Source organism: Drosophila takahashii, chromosome 3L (genome assembly GCF_030179915.1).
Source record: "Drosophila takahashii strain IR98-3 E-12201 chromosome 3L, DtakHiC1v2, whole genome shotgun sequence".
In the NCBI taxonomy this organism is placed as follows: domain Eukaryota; kingdom Metazoa; phylum Arthropoda; class Insecta; order Diptera; family Drosophilidae; genus Drosophila; species Drosophila takahashii.
This window is the reverse complement of record NC_091680.1, coordinates 23,047,977-23,071,564: the sequence shown is the minus strand read 5'-3', so window position 1 is coordinate 23,071,564 and position 23,588 is coordinate 23,047,977. Positions and strand designations below refer to the sequence as shown.

At 43.6% G+C, this 23,588-nt stretch overlaps 3 protein-coding genes across 3 annotated transcripts in view; 2 read left to right on the top strand and 1 right to left on the bottom strand.

The window, feature by feature from the left end:
* The window catches only part of LOC108062178 (uncharacterized), a 303,814-nt gene that overhangs the window by 217,983 nt on the left and 62,243 nt on the right, over positions 1–23,588 (bottom strand). The gene's annotated exons all lie outside the window — the stretch shown is intronic.
* LOC108062189 (uncharacterized) lies at positions 15,348–16,290 on the top strand. The gene is made up of 2 exons (XM_017148752.3): positions 15,348–15,506; positions 15,557–16,290. Exons 1-2 carry the CDS (start codon positions 15,422–15,424, stop codon positions 16,030–16,032), a joined length of 561 nt encoding a protein of 186 aa, XP_017004241.2. The 5' UTR covers positions 15,348–15,421; the 3' UTR covers positions 16,033–16,290.
* Trxr2 (Thioredoxin reductase 2) lies at positions 17,819–19,540 on the top strand. Its single transcript, XM_017148736.3, has one exon. The coding sequence runs from the start codon at positions 17,931–17,933 to the stop codon at positions 19,479–19,481; it is 1,551 nt and encodes a 516-aa protein (XP_017004225.2). The 5' UTR covers positions 17,819–17,930; the 3' UTR covers positions 19,482–19,540.

Genomic DNA, 23,588 nt, shown 5'->3' with positions numbered 1-23,588 from the left:
TGGAGTGCCATAGGTCTTAGAGGAAAGAGGGCAGCACACACGTGCTCCCTGCAGCTAAGCAAATGTATTTCAGATCGAGCTATGGGCCATCGAAGGCTCTTGTTTTTCCATGCCACGTGCGGCATACTGGGCAAATATTTTCCCAATCTGAATCTGAAGCCTGCACTTGCTCACTTCGAGGGCGATTAGCAAGGGACCTCATCAACGGGGCTCTTAATAATTGATACGGACAGCTCGAGCTTCTTTAAATTTCAGCCTTTGCGGTGCCGGCCTTCAATTAGGAATCCTGCTGGGACCCTTTGCCGTCACTTTAATGAACACGCGGACCCGGGGGAAATGGGCTCCTGCCAATCAGTTTTAATTGAATGCGCGTTTAATTAGTAAAACTTACTTTGCCCAATTTCATGTTTCGATGCAAAATTTGCGCTAATTTCGCAATTAATTTGCCAAATTGCACATTCGTTTTCATACGTACATATATGCAAAGTGCGGAAAGGCTCAGGGCGAAATGAAGGAATGTTTCGCTTGAAATGCTGATTTGGCCCAAATCGCCGGCCTTGATGTCGAAGCTGTCGCATATGCTTGTCAAAAATCCAATTAGGCGACGCGCTCGACATTTGCATTGGCAATTTGTGGGTATCCTAATGAGGCATGGGAAATATCAGGAAAATAAAGCCTTCACTTGGTCAGATATGAGATATGAATCAACTGTCGACGCATCGAATAAATCGATAGAGTAAGGCAAAATCCCTCAGTACATTCTTTAAAAAATATTCTAGCTCAAGCTGCTCGCAATCCGCTTAGTTTTTCATAGCCCGTACCCATTTAATATTAATGAACAATTACGGAATTATTAACGGGGCCTTGTGTAGACGATTCGACCTACTTTTCCGACATTTTCCCGCAATGGCGAAGCCCAAAGAAACGAGGAAAAGTGCCAACTGAAGGAAAAGATACAAATTGCGCAATTGCCAGGCGCCGTTGAAATATTTAACTGCGAGCAGAGGAAACGAGGAAGGAGGACGCAGGACGCAGGAATCGACGGAATGCCAGGACGTGCTAAATGGGCGAAAAGAAAGTTGCAATCAAAGGCGAAACTGCAAGATGTAAGCCAGGGTCCATGGAGGGGAGAGGACATGTCGTCTGTCTATCATTTGGTCAATCAGTGGCAGTGCCACGCCTCCTGCCCAGCCAGCCCCTTTCGCCAACTCAGCGGAGCAGCTAAATGATAAACGCAATTGCTTAAAACGTCTTGGCGGGATCGGCAGTGGTTCTGGGCTCTGGATTCTGGGTTCAGGGTTCTGGGATCGGGGCCAGGGGCTTGGTGGATGCGGATGATTTGGTGGCATGGCGCGTGTCCAACGAAATGCTGTCATTTGCCAAAAGCAGCTGGAAAATCGCCGGGATCCGAGACTCTTTCTATCTGTGACTTCAACTTCTTTCGGTTTCTTTTGCCTCGTTTTTCCTTTTGGCCATAAACTTTGCTTACGTGACAACTTTAGTTTATATCTCAGCGCGATACAGCAGGACGACGGGACAGCTGGGGAGTCTGGTCGAGCGGAAGCCAGCAATTTGCGCCAATGAGGCTCTGCATAGGCTCCTAGGATCCTTCGGACCCCGACATATCCTGGAAGCCCGACTTCAAACCACTAAGCCGGGCGAGTGCTAAACCCTGATGGAATCCCGAGCTTGCCGGGGTGTTCAATGTCACATTAGCATGGCAGGGACGACCTCCGCCTCCGCCTCTGCCTTTCATGACGGGTCCCATCTGCCAGTCCTCGAGGATGAGCAAACAAAACTGCTGCGAGTGCAGGAGAATCGCTTATATAACCTAGATTTGTTGTGACATAAAATTATTACGAAAAATGGTTATTACCCCGTTTACGTTTGAGTGAACGCATTTGTACGTGTTGACAATTTGTTAGCTTAGATAATGTTACAGGCAGCCAAGGAACGGACCAAGTGGTCGGGGAAAGGAGTCGGAGGTGGATGCCTGGAGGGAAAGTCATCATCTTGCTGTGTGTGCCTTTAATGTTTGCCTTTGCTTTGCTTTCCTTTCAGCTTCCCCCTTTTTTGTCCTGGCCATTTCAGAAAATTTTACTTCTGCAAAGATTTTTGCAAGGGTTAGACACTCGCACACACACTCGCTCAGCGGGTGTGACAGTTGGTCTGTGCGTGTCACCGGGCTGTCATTTTGTTGGCCACGCCCCCGCCCCCTGCCTTCTGCCAGTCTGACATGTTGGAACTTTAAAATTCTTTCGTCGCACTGCGTGGCCATGGAAATTGTCAAAGTTTTAAAGCTGCCCCAGTTCTCCGCCCTCCGCTGCCAGCTGTTGCCAGCATTTAGCCTCAATCCCAAAAGGCAATCCCCGAACCCACACCCAAACCCAAAGCCCAATCCCGATCCCCATTTGAATCCCAATCCAGCTCCTGGGCGCCAATTTTATTGTCACGCTGATTGTCACAATCAGTGGTATTTGCCTTTGACCAGAACTGAGCTTCATTGTTTGAAATTCTTTGGGGCAAGGTTTCCCCCCTTTCCACCGCATAAAATTGGCAGCATTTGTGCAACATTTTTCTATCTTTTTCTTCGATTCGTCCTCTTTGCGTCCGCTGGTCGAGTTTCCAGTTTTTAAATAAATTTGGTTATGGTTATACGGACTGTGGACTGTCGGGTGGGGTGAAAAGAATACGGCAAACTGCAATAAAACCAAATATAAAGTCTGTTGTAAAACGAATCGAGTTTAATTGGCGGTCAGGTCTCCCACTCCCTTTACAGCTTCCCTTTGAGCTTGGGCTCTTTCATTGCAATTTAATGAGTAGACATCGGATTATATAGAGAAACGTAGTACAAACATTCGATCCGATGAGGGATATTATCTTAAATTTTAAATTAGATTTAGACTTTAACAAATTTTCTTTTTTTAAAAAAATAATTTTGTTGCAGAAAACTTTGCCTTCTATTTTTAACATGCAATACTGGTAAAATATTAAACAATGTCATTTTACCGAATTATCTCTCTCCGAGATTCACTGACTTCGAAAAAGAAGTAAGCATATAAAATTAAGATGCCGCATATTAAGTCAAAATTGATACCACATAATATAAAATTGTTCATCATTTTATATCAAGTTATAAATTCCGAGGGCTCATTTCGATTCCGTTCCACTAAGTACGCTGTGGAAAGTTCACTCATTTTCCGGCGATTGAAAAAAGGAATAATATGCGGTATATGGGTAGAGAACGAGGCAGGATGCGTCGCTGTCCCGCGGGCATCGAATTAATGTCAAATTATACTTCAAAATGCGTGCAAATTTTACGCGCGCTTACGAATGAAAATTATACCCGTGGAAAAAATCGACAGAGGAAAACCGCAGCAGCCGCAGCAACAACAATGCTACAAATTATAAGCCCACAGGGGGCTAAAAGGGGGGTTGCCGCCCCCCAGCCTGTCAGTCCAACTGGCCCCCCCTCCCCTCGACTCTTCCTATCACTCGGCCATTTTTTTTTCTGCAGGCCTTAGGCCAACTTTAGCGCTCTGCAAGAGAAGTTTCCCTCGCTGAGCTGGCTATGAAAATCCGCCAGCAGCCAGGGGCGGCAGCGTTGGGGGCGTGGCTGCAGTGAGCTGCGAGCAGCGAGACGAGCGTGCAGTTTTTAAAGTGCTGCCATTTTTGAAGTTGGTTCTATTTTTTGCGCCAAGTTTTGCCAGTTTTTTGTTTGGCTGCGTGTCTGGTGTTTTTGGGATCATTATTATCTCAGCTAGGGCTGCTCCAGCACCCGCTCCATCCCCCAAAAGCCCCTGGGCTTGTTGTCATTGGTAATGTGCAGGCAAATTTGCCGCCACTCTCCCCCTCCCTTTCCCTTCTCAGCTACCCCGTTTCATGTTGTTCAGTGTAGTGAAGTGTAAATCTGCGTGTCGCGCGTTTGTTTGCCTAGCTGGTGGGCGTGGGTGTGTGTATCTGCGAGTTTCGGTGCGTGTTTCAGTGTTGTCTAGCACATGATTAAGCTGCAGGCAGCCCAACACTCGAGGGAGCCAACTTGAACGACAGCCTTTGAAGAGTGTGGGGGATTAGTTCATACAGTACACCCTGTAACACCCTGTGACACCCTGTTAGTTAAACAGAAGGGTATTTAAACAACCTATTTGAGTATGCCAAAGCGGCATATTAGAACATCGCAAACCAATATTTCCTTTCAAAATTAATTTATTCAATGAGCAACTACGTAGAAAGCCTTTACCATAAAGCCTTTATTTTAATATGGGGATCTCGGAAAAAATAGTTAAAAATGAGTTTAAAAACATCTAACTAGAGTACCAACGAATATCAAAATAAAAAATGTTGACTGGCATGAAAAATATATGATTTGACGGGTGTCTAACATACACTTTGTAAGTAACGAGTATATAACTTCCATAATTAAGTTCACTATTTAAAGTCATGCTAGTACAACATTTTCTAAAACAGTAATACAAGACTTTATAAGTGAAATTGAGCCTCTGTTTAAACAATTATAATAATCCCAACAAAAGACCGCAGTCACGAAGATCGGAGAGAAAAGCTTACCAAAAATTGAATTTGCAATGAGCGAGGAAAACTCAGGGAAGCCAGCTTAGATGCCTCAATCCAGGCAAGATTGCTCGATGGGTGGTGGACAGGGTTGAATGACAGCGATGTCCCAAAACGAAGACATGCAAGGAGCTGGGAAGCAGCGTCCTGGAGGATAATACTCGCCGTGGGTGTGTGAGTGCATGCTTTTGTGTGTGTGCGCGCGGTTAGCAAAGCTGCAAATGCGCTTTCAGTTGATTAAATTAAATCGCTAAAGCAGCTGCAGGCTATGAAAAATGCAGCTGGAGAGTGCCTCATGTGCACCACCCCCTGGTCCATCATCATCATCATCCTCATCATCGTTGTCCCTTTTGGGACAGAGTGGGCGTGGCCGGGGCCAGTGTACTCAGCGTAATGGCGACAAAAGGCGAAGGAGGAAGACCGCAAAGTATTTACCTATTTCTTTTCGACTTTCGAGCACGACGAAGACATCGACGGGGCTGGATCCACCTGCATCCCAATTGTCACATCACACACCCACCCATACAGACACAACGTTGCTCCCGGCTGCACTTCCGTTTCCGCCGGGCTGCTGCTCCAGCTCCAGCTTCATTTCAAGTATGTTTCCTCCTGTGGCAACGAGACTGCGACTTCCCCACTGCCAAGAATAACTTATCGGAGTCTGGGTTCTGTCTTCGGGTTTCGGGTTTCGTATCCTTCGCTGCTCTGCGCTGTGCGGGGATTAGAGATTTTTGTCAATGAAGGTAATTTGCGGAAGATTTTGTCTAGAATTTCAATTAGATTGACGTTTTCTTATGTAGCACACGCCGTTTTGTGCGGAAAGCGACAGAAAAGTGGGTTTCTTTATGTACTCTTATTTATTTTTCCATCGAGAATCTCAGAAAGAGGAAAAGGAAACTCAATGCCCAAACGGTTTATGGGATTTCCAATTTCAGCGACTTTTGTTTAAGCATCATCCAGTACGGTTGAATCCTCCGAGAACCCCGACAACGTGTTAATCAGAAATCTCCTGAAACTGATCCACTTAAAGCAGAGATGCAAATGACTTTATTAACTTGGCCCATAACGCAATAAACAACTTGCACGACGGAGCAGAACGATGACCAGGATCAGGAGCAGGAGCAGGCATGAGTTGGCTTTCATCCGCACCAGCGAGCAAGTGAAAGGCGAGGGAGCTGAAAGCGAACCTGAAACTGCCAGTTGGAGTGGGCGTAAGCCGCGGGGATTATCCGTTGGTTAAATTAATGCTAATTAGTTAAAAAATATATGAGAGTCGTTTGCTCTCCTCCGCCGAGTGGAGGAAAAATGCCAACGTTTTGTTGCATTTCCGTTTGGCGCTAAGGAAAAAATTTTTATGAATGCATAAAATATGAAACAAATGCGGCGCAGACATGACAAACCAGGAGCCCGCACAGTGGTACTAAAGCTATTTTAAATTCTGGCTAAAGGAATTTTTCTCATTAGACTTCATAAGAAATATTATAATGTTTTTTAATTTTACAATTAAGGCTGCAGAAATTATTTGGTATCTAAATTGTAAAATTGTAATTAGAAAAAAATATAAATATAGATAAAAATACAAATAAATAAAAAATACAAATAAATAAATAAATGCAATTAAGTAAATAAATACAAATAAATTAATAAATACTAACTGCTTAAGTTTAAAAAAATTTAACTTTATTTTGCTAATTGCTTTTTTTCACGTACTCCTGAAGCCAACCCAACACTCAAAAAAAAATTTTAGAAAATCGCCTATGGATTTGCTTTACTGGCGATTTTTTTCTATATTTCTGGAATATTTCTTGAATTTAATGAATTTTGATTAATTGGAAGAAAATTTTCTTTACCAGTAGAAAATTTTTTTATTTTAAAGAAAAAAATCGCCAGTGAAGCAAATCCATAGGCGATTTTCTAAAATTCAGGGCGATTCATTTTCTGAGTGAATTCACTATCACTATCATGTTCCGGAATACCCACTGTGCTAGCCTGGCGCTTCCTGGCTCATAATGAATAATCATAAAAATTGCATAAATTATGTGCCGACGCCGTCTTGCTTAACGCCTGCCTGCGGCGGCAGCGGCGGACAACAATAACGCAAGCAGGATGGGGCGAGCGGCGTGGGGAAGGGGCTGGGGGCGTGGCAGTGGGGCAGGGATAGAGACACTACGGGCACAAATGAAATGCAGAAATGTAAATCTAAAATAATTTACGCGTCTTTGTTGACTGCAGTTGCCGTGGCCGTAAAAACCTGCCGGTGGCCCCGCCCCCTGCCCACTGCCCTCCGATCCCGCCCCCTTCTGGCCCTGCTCTTTGCCGCTTTCTTTTTCCAGCCGTATAACTGTTGCTACACAAAATGGCGTCATCGTTGGCAACTTGGCTGAGCTCTTGGCCAGCACCACCATGTTGGTAGGAGAGGAGTTATGCGCCCTGGCCTGCATTTGCATTTATGGCATGGAATAATCCATTATCAGGCATTTTGCAGGTTGCCTTGGCAAGTAATGCAGCATTCTAAACCGGCAGGAGCAAAAGGAAAGCGAAATAGGGATTGGAGTCCTCCGCCATATAGGGGTAGCTAAGCCCTTTGGCTTTCGTTTAAAAGTGGCCAGGACGCAGCAGATTAATTTGCCCTCAGCCCGGACCTGAACGGGGATTAAAACATTTAAAGTTTGCTGCAGTAAAGAACTGGAATCAGAGGACACGAAGGCGAGTTAACTAAACAATGGTATGATACATGTCGTGTTTATTCCCTGCGTAAGTCTGCCACAATTTAAATAAATTGAGATTCTGATAGGTCAATTTAAACCAGCTTCCGTTTATTATTATTATTTTATTTAATAAAGATCAAGGCAAAATTAATTTTCACAACCGCAATTAAGTTAATAAAGGTCCTAGTAATACATAAAGAGTTCACAATTATTTACTTACTTGTATGTTATTTATTTCTTTGTACTTACGTCGAGTAATTGGTTTATCAACTACCGCTTTAATTTTTAGCCCTTTACTCAGGTTTTAATATATGTAAATAATTTAAGTATAACAGAAATAAAATTAAAATATGAGCATGTCTAAGCCAAAAAAATTAAAATGAATACTTTTTTAGATTATAATAGTTTAGATATAATCAGGATATTCGTTCTTTTATTTACCTAACTTCAAAATAAATACTGCAACAAATCCGTAAATTTGAAATGCTTGATCCCGACTATCTAGCTTTTATAGTCCGAGATCTCCGAACATGGCTATTGATCGTAATCAAGAATATATATACAAATACAAAATTCAAGAGTATTATCAAATAATTTTGCATTATAGGAAACAATTAGTCCCATAGAGCATACCCTGGTATAACTAATCAGGGCGGGACCCGTGGTGAAGCTAAACAAATCCTATGAGAGGTTTGCGTAATTATTTTAATTGTTTAATGTCATGCGGTCAGGTGTCTGGCCAGGCGAATGTCTGTGTGTGCGAGCATCGGTGTTGCGCGAATGGCGAAAAATCAGTGCAAGGGCTCTGAGAGCTACACGTGCTACCCACGGGATTGGGGCTACGGATCGGAGTGCTGGGGAGCGATGTTAGCCATGGACGGAATAGCAGGAGCTACGACTGACGATAAAACAAATTGCGTTCCACTTGCGTTTGTTTATTTTAAATGATTAATGAGACAAGCGGCGTTTGCTCCCACAACACAGCCCTCGGAACCCCACGTCACCCACTTCCGGATTCTTCGACTCCCCGTCAGGTAAGTTGACACTTTGTGTGTTTTCCCGCACACATGTGCTATGCATCAAAAATGTGGACACGGTGAGCCCGCATAAATAGTTTCTTGGCTAAAAAGTTTCAAACACAACAAAGCTAAGCCCTAATGAGTTGTCATTAGCTAGCCGTGTTTAGATTCTGGAGAGGGTAATACATAAAGTGGGAGAAAGCCCTGTTGTACTCAATTTTTCCATGGCGCAGCTCAAAGAAACACCACTAAACGGCAGTGATAACTTTAGTTTGCCACCAACTTTTTGATAACCCACTGCGACCTTGGCCACACACACCCATGCGCAATTAGCCCCGAATTCTAATTACAAAATGGAACAAAATAGAAAGGATAAAGAGAAATGATTTTTGTTCTCATTTCGCCAGAGAAATTAATTATCTAAAACTCATTTGATGAAAAATGTAAACATTTTGGGGGAGCCGGTGGCAAACTTTTAGAAAAATTCAAAATATTTTCACAACAATGAGGGGTTGGGGGCTGCACATGCGTGGGCATGTCCTTGACTAGCTTTTGGTGCCATGAACGGCATGTCCTCGACGTCGTATTCCTATTCCTCCTAGTGCTCCTCGTCCTCGCTCTCGTTTCAGGCTGTTGGGCTGTCAATCATGCAAAAACTGCAACCGCCGCATAACCGCTGGTTTATAATAGTTAGCCCGGAGTATGCAGCAGGATGAAGGACGAGGCAGACCGGAGGCTGGCGGCAGTTTTCCAGAGAGAGGGCGGAGGAAGGGTCCTGGTTGTTGCCTGGTTTCGGCAAAAGCTTTTCAAACTTTTTAATTATGCAGCAAACAGAAAACTTTGTGGTAATTTCGTTGCAACAGTTGGCTAGGACTGCAGGACGCAGGACGCAGGACGCAGGACTCAACGGCAGGAACGTCAACGTCAGCAGCAGCAGCAGCCGGCAGGTTGACTAATTGAGTTAGGCAAGGGGGTGGTGGCCCCATCGTGCCTTTTGGCAATAATAATTTGCCAACAATTTTAAAGTGCATCAATCACAATTAGTGACCGGAATGTCCTACTGCAAATGTGTATGGAGACGAGAGTCCGGCCGAAAAGACATTGAAAATTCATAGAAAATTGTGTCAAATTTGTAAACGTTTAGTCGGTTACACATTTCTATAGCAAGTTTTTCACATTTCAAAATAAATTGAAAGCTACTCAGTTATTGTCTTCATTCGATTACAGAGGATTATCTTTCATCCCCGTCCGCTGGCCCTTGCTCCTGAAAGCAGTTTAGGCTCGACTATAAACCAATATTTGCTTTAAGACCCATAAAGGAATTTTCCCATTTTCGCAGCCAACTCTCAAGTAAAGATCTTAAAAATGACGTCGTAAGTTACACACAAAAATCTTTTGGTCAGGCACACTGAAGAAATAACTGTTTCTATGGGATTGGTGTTGACTTGAAGAAGTTCCCTTTGTTAAACAATCAATAAGATGCTATCAATCCTTAAAAAATTTAGCAAACATGAATAAACTATATAATATTAATAGAGCAGTATTAAAAAAAACCCAATTCAAATAATAACAAAATAATAAAAATAAGCAACAAAATAATAAAAATAAACAACTAAAAATGTACAATAAATTATTTAAATTGACTTTAAAATACATTCTCATTCTATGTTTATCAATTTTTCAAGTGTAGCTTACACATATGTGAAACGATGATATACATGTACAATAAATCTAAGCCGATTTAATAAAAGGCATTAAAAAATATCTATTTTGCCGAATGAAAAATATGAAATCGGCACAAAGTCAGCATCAGCAGGAAATGGGACAAGGGTCTCCCATCTTTTTCCTTTCCACATACAGAGGCTCACGCACACTGGCATACACTCAAGTTGATTGGAAAAGTGCCCGCCCCTGGCTGGAAAAGGATGAAGAAGCCCATAAATGATGTAGCCCCAAAATGAACACACATCCCTTGGAGATTACAGGATGAGGGCAGGAGGACTTTGCGGAGCAGATGATGGGGAAAAACGAATCAAAGGCTAACTGACCGCCCACGCATGATTAAAAACTTGAACTTAGGGACCTTCCATGGGGTGGTGCTTGGTTGGCAGGGGAATCCGGGGTAGTGCACCTTTCAAGATGAGTAAATGAGCATTGAAGCGTTCAAGATTATCAATATGCATGAATGGGGCGACCAAATTGTACACTCAAAAAAAAATTTTAGAAAATCGCCTATGGATTTGCTTTACTGGCGATTTTTTTCTATATTTCTGGAATATTTCTTGAATTTAATAAATTTTGATTAATTTGAAGAACATTTTCTTTACCAGTATAAAATTTTTTTATTTTAAAGAAAAAAATCGCCAGTGAAGCAAATCCATAGGCGGATTTCTAAAATTCAGGGCGATTCATTTTCTGAGTGTAGTTAAGTTCAAGTGGTCACCCAAGCTGGGATCCAAGAGGGAAACGAGGATGTGAGGTTGCCGTGATATGGTTTAGGTGTGATTAGGGGGAAGTTAGGGTGAATGTGCGACTGCTAAATGAAGGATTTATCCACTCACTTAGGCAAAATAAAAAGCGCGAGGATAGATTTGATTGTGCAGCACTTTCTTCTCCCAAAAACAAGACAATCCTAAGAGCGTCGGATTTCTTCTCAGCTACGCGCATTAAATTGCTCCACACCTGTCCATTATCCCATCAGTAGTTGTCTCCAGCACTTTCCCGACACATTTGGTAGCAGCAAATTTGATAACCACAGGAACATGCAAAAAGCATTTCAACTTTTACCTAGGCAGCACGGTAATTCGGCAAATAGGTAAACTGCTTACCAAAAAACACATATGTATTATATATTCAACTACACATCGCACTCTGTGTCATTTACATGAAAAAGTTTTCCATGTCGAATCTTTCCGACATCAAAACTTTTTCAAGTTTTACGATGATGTAGGTGATGTGTCTGCCAATGGAAGTTATTAAAGAGCTCCGGCCCAAAGAACTAGCCAAATTCGGTAAACAAAATCTGAATCATATTCCCATGCTAATTTTAATTATTCATTGCAATTGACCTGCCAAGCCAAATCCGATTACGGGATTAGTTGAATTGATATCAAAAGATGCAAAATATAAATGATTTTGAATTTATTTTTTGTTGTGGCAATTAAAATCATTAAATGTGTAATTAGAGCATCGTTTTGCGCATTTTACAATCCCTAATTGCGAGCAGGCATAGAAATATGAGACAATCAAAAGATTTTTGTGTATTAACCAGCTCTAGCATCATTAATTGCACCACAACTGTAATTATCGATGCGTTGCATTTTAACTTTCTGTCTTTAATTGCTTATAATCGATTTTATCGATTTTAAAATATTTTTATATTTACGATTAAGCTTATTTTTAAATTGTTGTACATCTAATACAAGACTAAAATTTCTTAAAAGTTTATTTTAATATTTCACATTTTAAAAGAAACATAAGTCTTTCGGCTATTTTACATTTTTTTTGGCTTGGTTTTTAAAAAGCCTCATAGTGCATTTTTATACCGTTACTCGTAGAGTAAAAGGGTATATTAGATTCGTGCAAAAGTATGTAACAGCTAGAAGGAAGCGTTTCCGACCCCATAAAGTATATATATTCTTGATCAGGGTCACTAGCCGAGTCGATCTAGCCATGTCCGTCTGTCCGTCTGTCCGTCTGTCCGTCTGTCCGTCTGTCTGTCTGTCTGTCTGTCTGTCTGTCCGTCTGTATGAACGCTGAGATCTCGGAAACTACAAAAGCTAGAAAGTTGAGATTTCCCACACATATTCTTTGGCTTCCTACGCAGCGCAAGTTTGTTTTAGCCGAGCGCCACGCCCCCTCTAACGCCCACAATCGCCCACTAATGATTTTAAAATGGGTCCTGCGCCCACATCTTTAAAGATTTCCAAAAAGTATAAATGCAATTTTGTTGTTTATATTTATACCTATCGAAATGTAGAAGACATTTTTCAAATCGGACCATTAATTAAAAAGTTATACGCAATCAAAAATTATATATCTATCTCCCTCGCACTCCCTTTAGCTGAGTTACGATTATTAGTCGGGACACCAACCCGACACAGCGTTCGCACTCCTTTTAGCTGAGTGACGGGTATTAGATAGTCGGGACAACAACCCGACTATAGCGTTCTCTCTTGTTAAGAATCAAATCAGACCTGTTATTGTATGAAAGTTTTAACTTCTCCATCCACTCGGTACACAATTTCACACTGCTCATGCGACAATGTCGAGCTCAGCTACAATTTCGGCTTCTCTATGATAAATTAATTTCGCACAATATTGGTCATCTGCGAGCAATTAAGCCCATTGTGCGGCTTTTCAAATAGGTTTGCTTTCCGAAGGTAATAATTCGATAGAAAACTGTTTTCGATACAGCCATACAGTCTGTACACACATCCCCATTTCCACCTTATGAGCATTCATATTCTCACACTTTTGCTTTTCGGTCGAGTGCCGTGCTCGTAAAAGAAAGCCGCACCGAAGAGCCCAGCAGGAAGTGTTGTAATTCGCACTTTACCAGACTCACCAATGCCACACACACAAAAATGTGGCTATCATGTCGTATACTTGATTCTGAAGAGGACAGTGGTGAAGGGAAGCTGGAAGGGTAATATCTACGCACAACATTTTGCTGAGCTTGCCTTGGTTTTAATTGTGGCTGGTGTTGTTGTTGCCGGCCACATAACTGAAAAATATATGCAGGATACGAAACGGTTTATGTGCCATTATGGAGCAGATATCCCACTCCCACTCCCAAACCAGTTGTGTGTGGGCGATGGATTTTATGGGCCTAGACGAGTTCTCGAATGCTAGTTACGTAATCTGCCCAAAATATTCGCCTGCAATTAAAAACATTTTCAAGTCGTTTATTCTCGCTCCGGAGGAGAGTCGAACATACGGGGGAACGGGACTCAACAGAAGGCTCGTAAAACCGACTTTTTGGCAATGTCTAACCAATTTTGTGGATTTGGGCTTATGCATTTATTGGAATTTTTATGGCCCACTTTTATGGGCTCTGCAGGAATGGGGGATAAAGAGCGATGGGTAAAAATTGGTTTATGAATATTAAAAACAATTTCGGGCGAAAATAGGTATAGTTAATTCCGAGATTAGTTCTGGATTTGGAATACTAATTAATTGGAATGAAGGACGAAGGACAAAGGGATTTTCCCAAGGCAAGCACTTTTCAGGGGTCAAAGCCAAATCAATTATCCGGAATCTTAGGCCGCAAATACTGCCCCAACCAATATAAGTTTAAAATACTTTGCCTGTGCAAACTAATCGATTTCGGCAGAAGGCCGACTCAAAATCTTTCATGCTGGAAGGGCTAATTCCTGAAACCTCGTCAATGGCAACAGTTTCAAATTAATTAATAAAATTTTTGTTCCAAGTGGGACCAGCAAACAAACAAACAAACAACAAACTGCAAATAAAGGCCGAAACCCGTCCATGCCCCCGGTCGAGAAAGACTTGGCTCAGAACGGAATGTTGGTCAAGAAGTTGCGTGTGCCAAGGCACGTGTGTGGTCCTGCCTTACCCAGAATTTTCCTCCGACATTCAACCACCTTGCAAACTGTTTGGAAGCCAAACCAAACAACAAATACTTCAATAAACGAAATTAAATATTTGTGCATGGAATGAAACATTTTCCTCAGAATCGAGGACCGAGGCGAGCAGCAACAGAGGGAAATTGAAAAAGAATTGAACACTTTATGCCTCGCATCGGCAACAAATTAAATAATTGCTGCAAAAAGTTTGCCATCTGCAAATATTTCAGCAAATAAACGAAAATAAACTATGGATTTCTCTCGAAGCTTTTATGCTATTGTTCGAATTTCTGGCTTTTTGTTAATTTACTAAGGATTTCCTATTCGTCAGTATTAGCACGAACCCCTTGCCGGCGTCCGACATTTGTCAAATATTTTGTTTGCCAAATTGTTTAACTTCTGACCCGAGCCGTCTGCCTTCCCTCATGGGTTCCTGCGTAATTAGGCTTTAATTGGCCAATTGTAACCATCTCGGGCGCCTCTCTTTGCTTGCGTTTTTGGCGGAATTTGGCCGCGGGCTCAGAGCCAACACCTTTTTGATGTCTCACCCTGGGCAAAAGGCGGCGACTCGGCGCTGAATCAAACTAATTAGGCGCAAACTTAATTAATATTTGATGAATTATTTGACCTTTTGTCTGATTACCATGACGGTTCCCCGAGAGCAAACTCGGGCCTTAAGTGGCCCTCGTCGTTTGCCTGACGACAGACGGACGGAGAAATAAAGATAACTTTTTAGGATTTTCCGAAATTGAGCTTCATTTGGTTGAGAGGGAAAACATTTGATAAACTTGTCGCTAGGCAGGTGCCACCACAGAAAGGACTGGCATTACGCCTACCCATGGAGGGGGCGTGGCCGGGTGCGTGCAGAGCGATTCAAATCATAAAACGGTAAGGTGAGACGAGGCGCAAAAGTTTTTCTAATGTTTATTGGCGAAACTTTTTCATTTTTTACAACTTTCAGAAAAGTTTTCGCAGAACTTCCACGACTCCCCCGGTTGCATTCTGCCTATTCTGTTGTTGCCTAGGCCCGTCTCTGGTCATTTTAAAGTTTAAATTATACCAAGGGGGCTGGGGATGGTCCAGGTCTGAGTGGTATGGAATCCAACGATTGTCAGCACATTAGGCCTACCAAGTTGGAGTGGGGAAGCCTTACTTTGAATTAAACTTTTATCGCATCAATTCCGAGAGTTTTTACCGCGTTTCCCTGGCAAAGTTTCATTGTTGGAGAATTTTCAGATATTAATTCCTTTATTTAAATTCGCCCTAGTCCCCGAGATAATGCAAATAAACGCGATTGTACTCACCCGAGTGGGTATAGGTGCCACTTACCTGCAAGAGAAGGAATAAAAATGGAAATTACTTGCAAATTCATAGCCATAGCAACAATAGTCGTTCGTATTATAAGTATTCTAAGAATCCTAAGGCTAAGGCTTTTCTGCCTTTTAAGTCAAAAATCTGGTAAATACCCCATACTCAGTAGCCTTATTGCTCCCGTCAGAGTCACTTGAAGCTAAAGTATATTTTTCACAGCCGGATCATGATTTGCATCCCTGCTCTCAACTTGTTCTTTTACAACTGTCTAGTGGTTTACATAGCCAGAAAAGTCATACGGATTATCAAGGGTGAGATCTGAATGGGTATATTATTCGTATCACTTAAACCTTTCTTGAAGCTCCATTAACAAATGCGAATGGTTGGTGCCGGATCCCCCTGATCGGCAGAATCTTCGGTTCCCAGCAACCGGACACTCTTGATGATGGGTTAGAATTCCCGGAGTTCGATGTCGCCCTGTGGAACGTGAATTTGCACGTAAACTTCTTGCTTCTTCTGCCGGCACTCTTCCAGATCCATCACTTCACCTTGCTGGTGGCCCTAATTCTCATGTGGAACTTTTACGTCTACCAGCGTCTATTCGCTTTCTATCTGAAGCTCGTGTGGCACTTGTGGTGGAGCGATCTTGGTTGGGTCTACTACGCACCCCTGGTCATTTTCGGACTTGTTATGAACACACTGCATTTGAGTTTGATCATCGGAACAATGAAGCTGCAGACGAAGAGCCCCCAAGATCCTTTGCCCCAGATCCAGTTGGAATCTCCTCCACAACAGGAGCAGAATTCAGTGACGATTGGTGATGGCCCAGAACGTTAAGGTCGGAAAAATCTGAAACTGAACGCCGGAGCCCAGGTTCAGCCGCCTTTAACTGGGTCGCCATCAGTCAGGGACTTAACCTTGCGGCATCTACAAATACTGGGTCGTTGGTTCAACTAATAAATATGCCAGAAAACGGCAGACACACAGATACCGGGCACGCACACACACCCGCACTCCAGGACATGTACAAATGAATCGCAGCTGAGGGCTGGTCGAGCTTCGGGAAATAAAACCATTAAATATTTGCGGTTAAACGCACCAAAAACAAACCGCAAAAGTAAATCATATCCAGAGCAGACATTGGACATGGCCAAGCATCCGAGGCAAGGAATTTTCTTGCCTCACCCGTCTATCGTCCGCCGTCCGGCACTCGTACGCAAAAATATTAGATTAGAAATTAGGAAAGCCATGGACATGGTCTTGGATTGGTTGTGGGCTTGGGTTTGGGCAGGCAGCAGACCAGAACGCCATTTACTTGGGGGTTGGCATGCCCGAGCAGGAAACTGGTTACCGACGGCCTGCCAAAAATTCCAAATGGTCCATGGCGGAGGAGCATAAATCATTGAAACTGACATTTCACCATTTCACTGGATTTGTATATGTGTATGCTAAAGGTTCGGCCACTTTGAGGGGAGAAATTTGCGTAAGATATCCGTCGATTTTCTCAAGGATATACGGGGACACGCGCCTGGCCGGCAAAGAACTGGGTCCCTCGGTGCGCTCTATTAGTTCTCCAGAACTAGTTCCCCAAAGACTCGACCAGACCAGAACTAACTCACATAAATCATTTGGCCATTGAATGCGAGCTCCGCTGAGAGACATCGTCAAACCAAAGTCGAGGACCCCATACCACATAGCTTAAAGCCCGAACTAAGCTAACTAAAAGTCAGTTGCCCGTAACTGATGGGGAAAAATCAGGGTTTCATTTCGGATTCAGGCTTAGAATTTAGCGGAAGTGAAAGCCGACCGAGTTCATTTAAGTGGGCCAACGGAACTTTAATCGCTTTTTATGCAGGATTAGTAGCTGCAGTCATAAAAACCACCTTACAGCTGTGAGAAATTGCAATAAGTCGGCGAATGAACTTCGAGTGAACTTTTGCAATTGGCCTCCCTAAATTATCAGAGAAGTATTATAGATCTGGGTCAAGAGATTTATTTTATTAGACAAAAAGTGGTTTTATTAGGTTGGAGGATTTTAAGTTACGGGTTCTTCTTCAGAATGAGAGTTTCAAAGATTTCACAAAATATTTAAATGTTCTTGCAACATAAAATTAGTACACAGCTGGGGTTGTTTTAGTTTAAGTTGATTATCAAAGAATTGCAAAAAATTTAAATATTTATGCTTTCATCTATGGATTTTGTTGTTACGGCAGCGATTGTGTTTGCTCTCTAAGGCCAATTAAATCATTTTTGTGTTATAGAGGCTTTCAGTTGAATAAAACGGAGCTAGAGATGAATAACTGGATATTATTCCGGATGTCTTTTAAAGTTTGCACTCATTGAAGGCTATAAAATCAAAGTAATTTAACGTTTTAGAAATGATTACCTCTATTTTAGGTAAGACCAAAATTAAGCTCTTAAGCAATATTAGGCAATAGGCCACTTTGTTTTAGAGTTTATTTTTATTAACATCTTATTATTAAATTATCCCACCTATTTTTAGCTAACTCGCGTAATTTGGGAAATTAAAACAAACACTTTTTTTTTTAATCCCGTCAGCTGCAATTAAAATGTGGAGTGAAAATCTCATTTTTTTTCGACACCCTTGCAAGCATGTTTAGAGTCAAATTTGCTCACACAAGTTGGCAGTGCTAGATCGTAAATTACAAGTTTATATTCGTTGCTCTGGAATTTCAATCCATACCTATTTGATTCATTCCATCCATCAGTCCAGTATGACGGCGATGAAGATCCTATGTTCCTCCACCCGCACCGCATTTCGCTGCTCCCTTGGCTGGTGTCGCCATGCCTCCTCCAATTCGCGCTACGACTATGACCTGGTGGTCCTGGGCGGCGGCTCGGCGGGATTGGCCTGCGCCAAGGAGGCGGCTGACTGCGGTGCCCGCGTCCTGTGCTTCGACTTCGTGAAGCCCACTCCCTCGGGCACCAAGTGGGGCATTGGCGGCACCTGTGTGAACGTGGGTTGCATCCCCAAGAAGCTGATGCACCAGGCCTCGCTGCTGGGCGAGGCGGTCCACGAGGCGGTGGCCTACGGCTGGAACGTGGACGACCAGAACCTGCGGCCCGACTGGGGCAAGCTGGTGCGTTCCGTCCAGAACCACATCAAGTCGGTCAACTGGGTGACGCGCGTGGATTTGCGCGACAAGAAGGTGGAGTACGTCAACTCGATGGGATCCTTTGTCGACCCTCACACCATCGAGTATGTGGCAAGGTCGGGCGAAGGGCGCCGGCAGGTGACTTCCGAGTACGTTGTGGTGGCCGTGGGCGGACGACCGCGCTACCCGGACATCCCCGGCGCCCTGGAGCTGGGCATCACCAGCGACGACATCTTTAGCTACGAACGGGAGCCCGGCCGCACCCTGGTCGTGGGTGCTGGATATGTGGGTCTCGAGTGCGCCTGCTTCCTTCGGGGCCTCGGCTACGAGCCCACCGTGATGGTGCGCTCCATTGTGCTGCGTGGCTTTGACCGCCAGATGTCCGAGTTGCTGGCGGCCATGATGACGGAGCGGGGAGTTTCCTTCCTGGGCACCACCATTCCCAGGTCCGTGGAGCGACAGGCGGATGGGAGGCTGCTGGTGAGGTATTACAACACCTCCAACCAAATGGAAGGCAGCGACGTTTTCGACACCGTGCTATGGGCCATTGGACGAAGGGGTCTCATAGAGGACCTCAACCTGGAGGCCGCCGGAGTGAGGACGCAAAACGACAAGATTGTGGTGGACGCCGCTGAGGCCACCAGTGTACCGCACATTTTTGCTGTGGGGGACATCATATACGGTAGGCCGGAACTCACGCCGGTGGCCATTTTGTCGGGTCGCCTGCTCGCCAGACGCCTCTTCGCCGGATCCAAGCAGCTGATGGACTACGCCGATGTGGCCACCACCGTTTTTACACCACTCGAATACAGCTGTGTTGGGATGTCGGAGGAAACGGCTATCGAGCTGCGGGGGGCAGATAACATCGAGGTCTTCCACGGCTACTACAAGCCCACCGAGTTCTTTATTCCGCAGAAGAGCGTGCGCCACTGCTACCTGAAGGCCGTGGCCGAGATAGCCGGGGACCAGAAGATCCTGGGCCTGCACTACATCGGCCCAGTGGCCGGCGAGGTCATCCAGGGCTTCGCCGCAGCACTCAAATCGGGCCTGACTGTGAAGACCCTGCTGAACACCGTGGGCATCCACCCCACCACCGCCGAGGAGTTCACGCGGCTCTCCATCACCAAGAGATCTGGACGCGATCCCACCCCCGCCTCCTGCTGCAGTTAGTCTAGTGACTTTGTGATTAGTGTATTACGGTAGTGAATAAAACACCTTGTTCTAAGATCAATTAAGATTATTTTAGCCCTGTCTAAAGGATCTCAAATAAACAGGAAAGAACTGATGGAAGGAGGATGAAATATAAAGGAGGAGACGTCATTCCTTGACATATTTACAAAGTTATGGGTACCTGATAGTCGAGAGTCCCTTTTTACTTGGTCTAAGTTAATTAAAAATGGACAGGAAATAAGTTAAACGAACTAAAATCGATTAAACTAAAATTAATAAATAGTTTCTTAAATTTTGGACATTTAAAAGTATTTTAACTTACAGTACTTTAATTTATTTTATTATACCCTTGTAGAGGGTATTATAATTTCAGTCAGATGTTTGCAACGCAGTGAAGGAGACGTTTCCGACCACATAAAGTATATATATTCTTGATCAGCAACAATAGCCGAGTCTATCTAGCCATGTCCGTCTGTCCGTCTGTCCGTCTGTCCGTCGGTCCGTCTGTCCGTCTGTCCGTCTGTCCGTCTGTCCGTTTCTATGCGAACTAGTCTCTCAGTTTTAAAGCTATCGCGATGAAACTTTCCCGAAGGTCTTCTTTCTATTGCAGGTAGTACATATGTCGGAGCGAGCCGGATCGGACCACTATATCTTAAGGCTCTCATAGGAATATTCAAACAAATATAAGAAAATTCATTGTAACTTTGTAGGAAGTAGGCGTTTTGATTCTTGACTACTTATGTATAAACAAAATTAAAATAGAAACGCTGAATTTGGAATCCCTGGAACTGCACCGATTGAGCATTACTTTATCTACAAGGGTATATAAGCTTCGGCTGGCCGAAGGTAGCTTCCTTTCTTGTTTTTTTCTTTTTTCCTGGTGCTACAAGAATTTCCTTATAAATTATTGCACTAGTCACAAATAAAAATAAACCAATTTAAGAAATATTTGAAGATGTTTAGTTATAGCGTAAATATTCTTTAAAAAATGACTTTCAACTTAAATAAACCACTTTACGCTCTGTCCAAGGAGCATCCTCCCACGGACCACCGGCATCTGGATTGCATCTCTCTGACGGACTGCTCGTTAAGATGTGTGGCACACGTTCTGCTGATTTGACACTTCAAAATAAATGACACCGCCGCATTTGGTGGCCGGAGACCCTCAGAGCGATTGCCATTTTTGACATATGAAGTTTTAATTTATGAAGTTCAGGGCGAAAAACACTTTGTTCCCCTGGAGCTGACCTGCGTATCCGTTTCCGAGTCCGGTGTGTCGTATCGGTGACCCAGAATCTTGCGAGTGGCGCCAGAAACTGGGCCACACCCACCCACACACACACTCTCACAATGGCTGCTCGTGGCACGGGCAACAACACACAACAGGGGATAAAAAATTTTGATTAATGTTTACTTCCGATTTGCATAAATCTTACTTTAGCATTTTTGGGCTAGAGCCTCGCTCTCGCTTTCACAGCCTCTTCCTCCCGGGCGCCTTTGTTATAAATGATTTTTTTATTGCAGCCTCCCCAGAATCGAGGTCCCGCTTGGATACCGTATGCTCCCCGGTTAAATTGTTTGCCTCGGCGTTATTTATTCGTTTGTTTGTGCCGGTCATCAGGAGTGGCCATCCCATCCATGTGCAGGTGGGACAGTGGCCCAGGATCCAGGATCCAGGTCAAGGCGGCGGTGCATCTGCCAGTGAGCCCGATGCTCCCACAGTCTTCGCCGTAACTTTTCGATTAGCTTTGCCAACTCATTTAACAAATGGTCTGGCTGACAGTAAGGAATATAACAAATTTACCCCGGCAATCGCAGGGAGCTGCTAGAAGTAGTAGTTTTCATTGCAACACCTTAGAATCATAAATTGTGACCGCCTGACCGCCCTGCTGCAGCTGGGAAAACTTTTGCCCCATCCCATTCGAAAGTTTGGCTGTAAGTTAAAGCACCCGCGGGTAATTCGATAAAGCGTAAAATTTTGCACTTAAACTATTTTCATCTTCAGCTGCACAGCCATCCTGCAGCTCGGAGTTGGCATTTGGCAATTGCATTGTTGCTCTTATTATTGTTCTCCGGTTTTTCGGTCGTTGGCAGCTTGACCTGCCGGAGGAAGGCGGGAAAAGTCTTGAATTACAATACAGGAAAAGTGCGGAAAAGTTTCCTCTGATTGCGTGTCCAAGTGGTTGGGCCATTGCTCCTTTTCCTGATTGAGTGCTCTCGAGTGCGAGGCGGCACGGGAACTGTTTTGGCATTGCAGTTGAGACGTTGGCAAGTTATTCGGAAGCGGAATCGCCTCATAAGACGGGAAGCACAATGCCGAATACCCCGGGCCACACCTCCTCGATCACACAAATCCGCACAAATTGTTTGCAAAATTGTGCAATCAGCGCAAGAACAAAAGCTCGCTTACTGCTGCTGCTTCAATAGACTAAAGTAAATTAAAAATCTCATTTAAATTAATCCCCATTGAGGGTCCTTGCGACCCGGTTCCTGGCTGAAAGGCAGAGGGGGTGGCCTGGCTGTTGTCGTTCTCATCAACGCATTACAAACAATTCCACTTTAGGCACGCAGCCACAGCAGCTTGTGGCTACATGGGGCGTGGCAGACACATACGTATACCTTCGGTAAGGAGGGCCAAGCTTAAGTCTTGTTTAGCAATTTAGAATTTTTAAATCCTATTAAATTTTGCAATCACTGTTTGATTTGTTTGCCCAGCATCCAGGACGGAAGCTCGGACAGGTGGAGTGGAGGGAATCGGTATGAGAATCGGAAACTGAGAAACCGGAGCTGGACACGTTCCACGGGCAGACCGAGTCAAAGGGCTTTCAATGATTCAATAGTTTAATTTCGAATTTCCATGCAAATAAACAAATATCCATTAGAGACGGAGACCGAGGAACGGAGCAGCAGGAATGGCTTTCTATTTAGTTTAGTTATTAAATGTATCCATTTCCATTTACCAAATTACGCCGCAATTGTTGTTCGGATGCTCGGCTTGGACGACTGTCTATCTGTTTGTCAGTCAGCCTTGTTTGCCGTTGTGGCCCATTGTTGGGCTGTGTTTGCCGAGTTGAGTTGCCATCCGCATCTGCCCAGATCTCTAACTTTATCTGCATCTGCATCTGCGGCTACATCTGCCTTTGTATCTGGATCTGCATCTTCCCGGCATGCTGATGCTGCATGTGTAATTACGTAAAAGTTGATAATGTGTTGATTATTTGAGGTATTTATGTGATTTTCGAGTTCCTTCTGCGCTCTCTCGTTTTTCATGTTTAATTGCAATTATTTAATTACATTTGCAGCTTTAACTTTGGCATGTGTCTATTGAGTTTTGCGGTCAGCCTTCGTTCTTCGCCTCACATTCGAGGGAAAAAACCGAGGACTTTTCTAAGGAACGCAGGCATTTCTGTTTGTGTTGATTGCATTACAAAGAAGCCTCTTTGTCGTCGCTTCTCCCTGCTTGGCCGGCAGACACTTGACGATAATTTCATATTAAATCTTCATCCAATTACCGGAGTAATTCAAATTAAAATTGATTATCGATTGCGATGGACATTAATTGATTACTTTTGGCCATTTAGGGATAGCTTCCTTTCATCCTGAATCCAGCTCAGCGGGTTTCGTGATGCACTGAAACCACAAATGTTACCAGTTTTCTTTAAAAACAAGCTCCCTTCCACTTTTCTTTCCTCTCCCAGCGATTCCCAGCGAGTGCTTAAATATGTGCGACGTAATTTAATTTCATAAAAGCAATTGTACTTCTGACCCCACCGCTCGTCCCTCGACTCACGACCCTCGGCAAACTTTGCTCGCATTCACGGAATGACAAAATCATGTGGCCAGGAGGAATGTGGATGTGGCAAGGACTCAACTAACGGCGAGACCATTTGGCAGAGGTGGACCCGTGACTGTGATCGAGCCAGATCTGTCGAAGAATTTCTCTAAAACACCAAAAAAACTTAAAAAATTTTAAAAATAAAATTGAAAGAATTAATTATAATTTAATTACTTTAAATCTGATTTTTAGGTACTTTAATATATGGTTTAATTTCAACAGCATTGACATGTTCTGTTCATTTGGAATAGACACTGCCATTTAAATGAGAT

Coding starts and splice junctions, on each gene's coding strand:
- LOC108062189 (XM_017148752.3), top strand. CDS start 15,422: ATGATTTGCATCCCTGCTCTCAACTTGTTCTTTTACAACTGTCTAGTG. Junction 15,507..15,556: donor AGTCATACGGATTATCAAGG/GTGAGATCTGAA, acceptor CCTTTCTTGAAG/CTCCATTAACAAATGCGAAT.
- Trxr2 (XM_017148736.3), top strand. CDS start 17,931: ATGACGGCGATGAAGATCCTATGTTCCTCCACCCGCACCGCATTTCGC.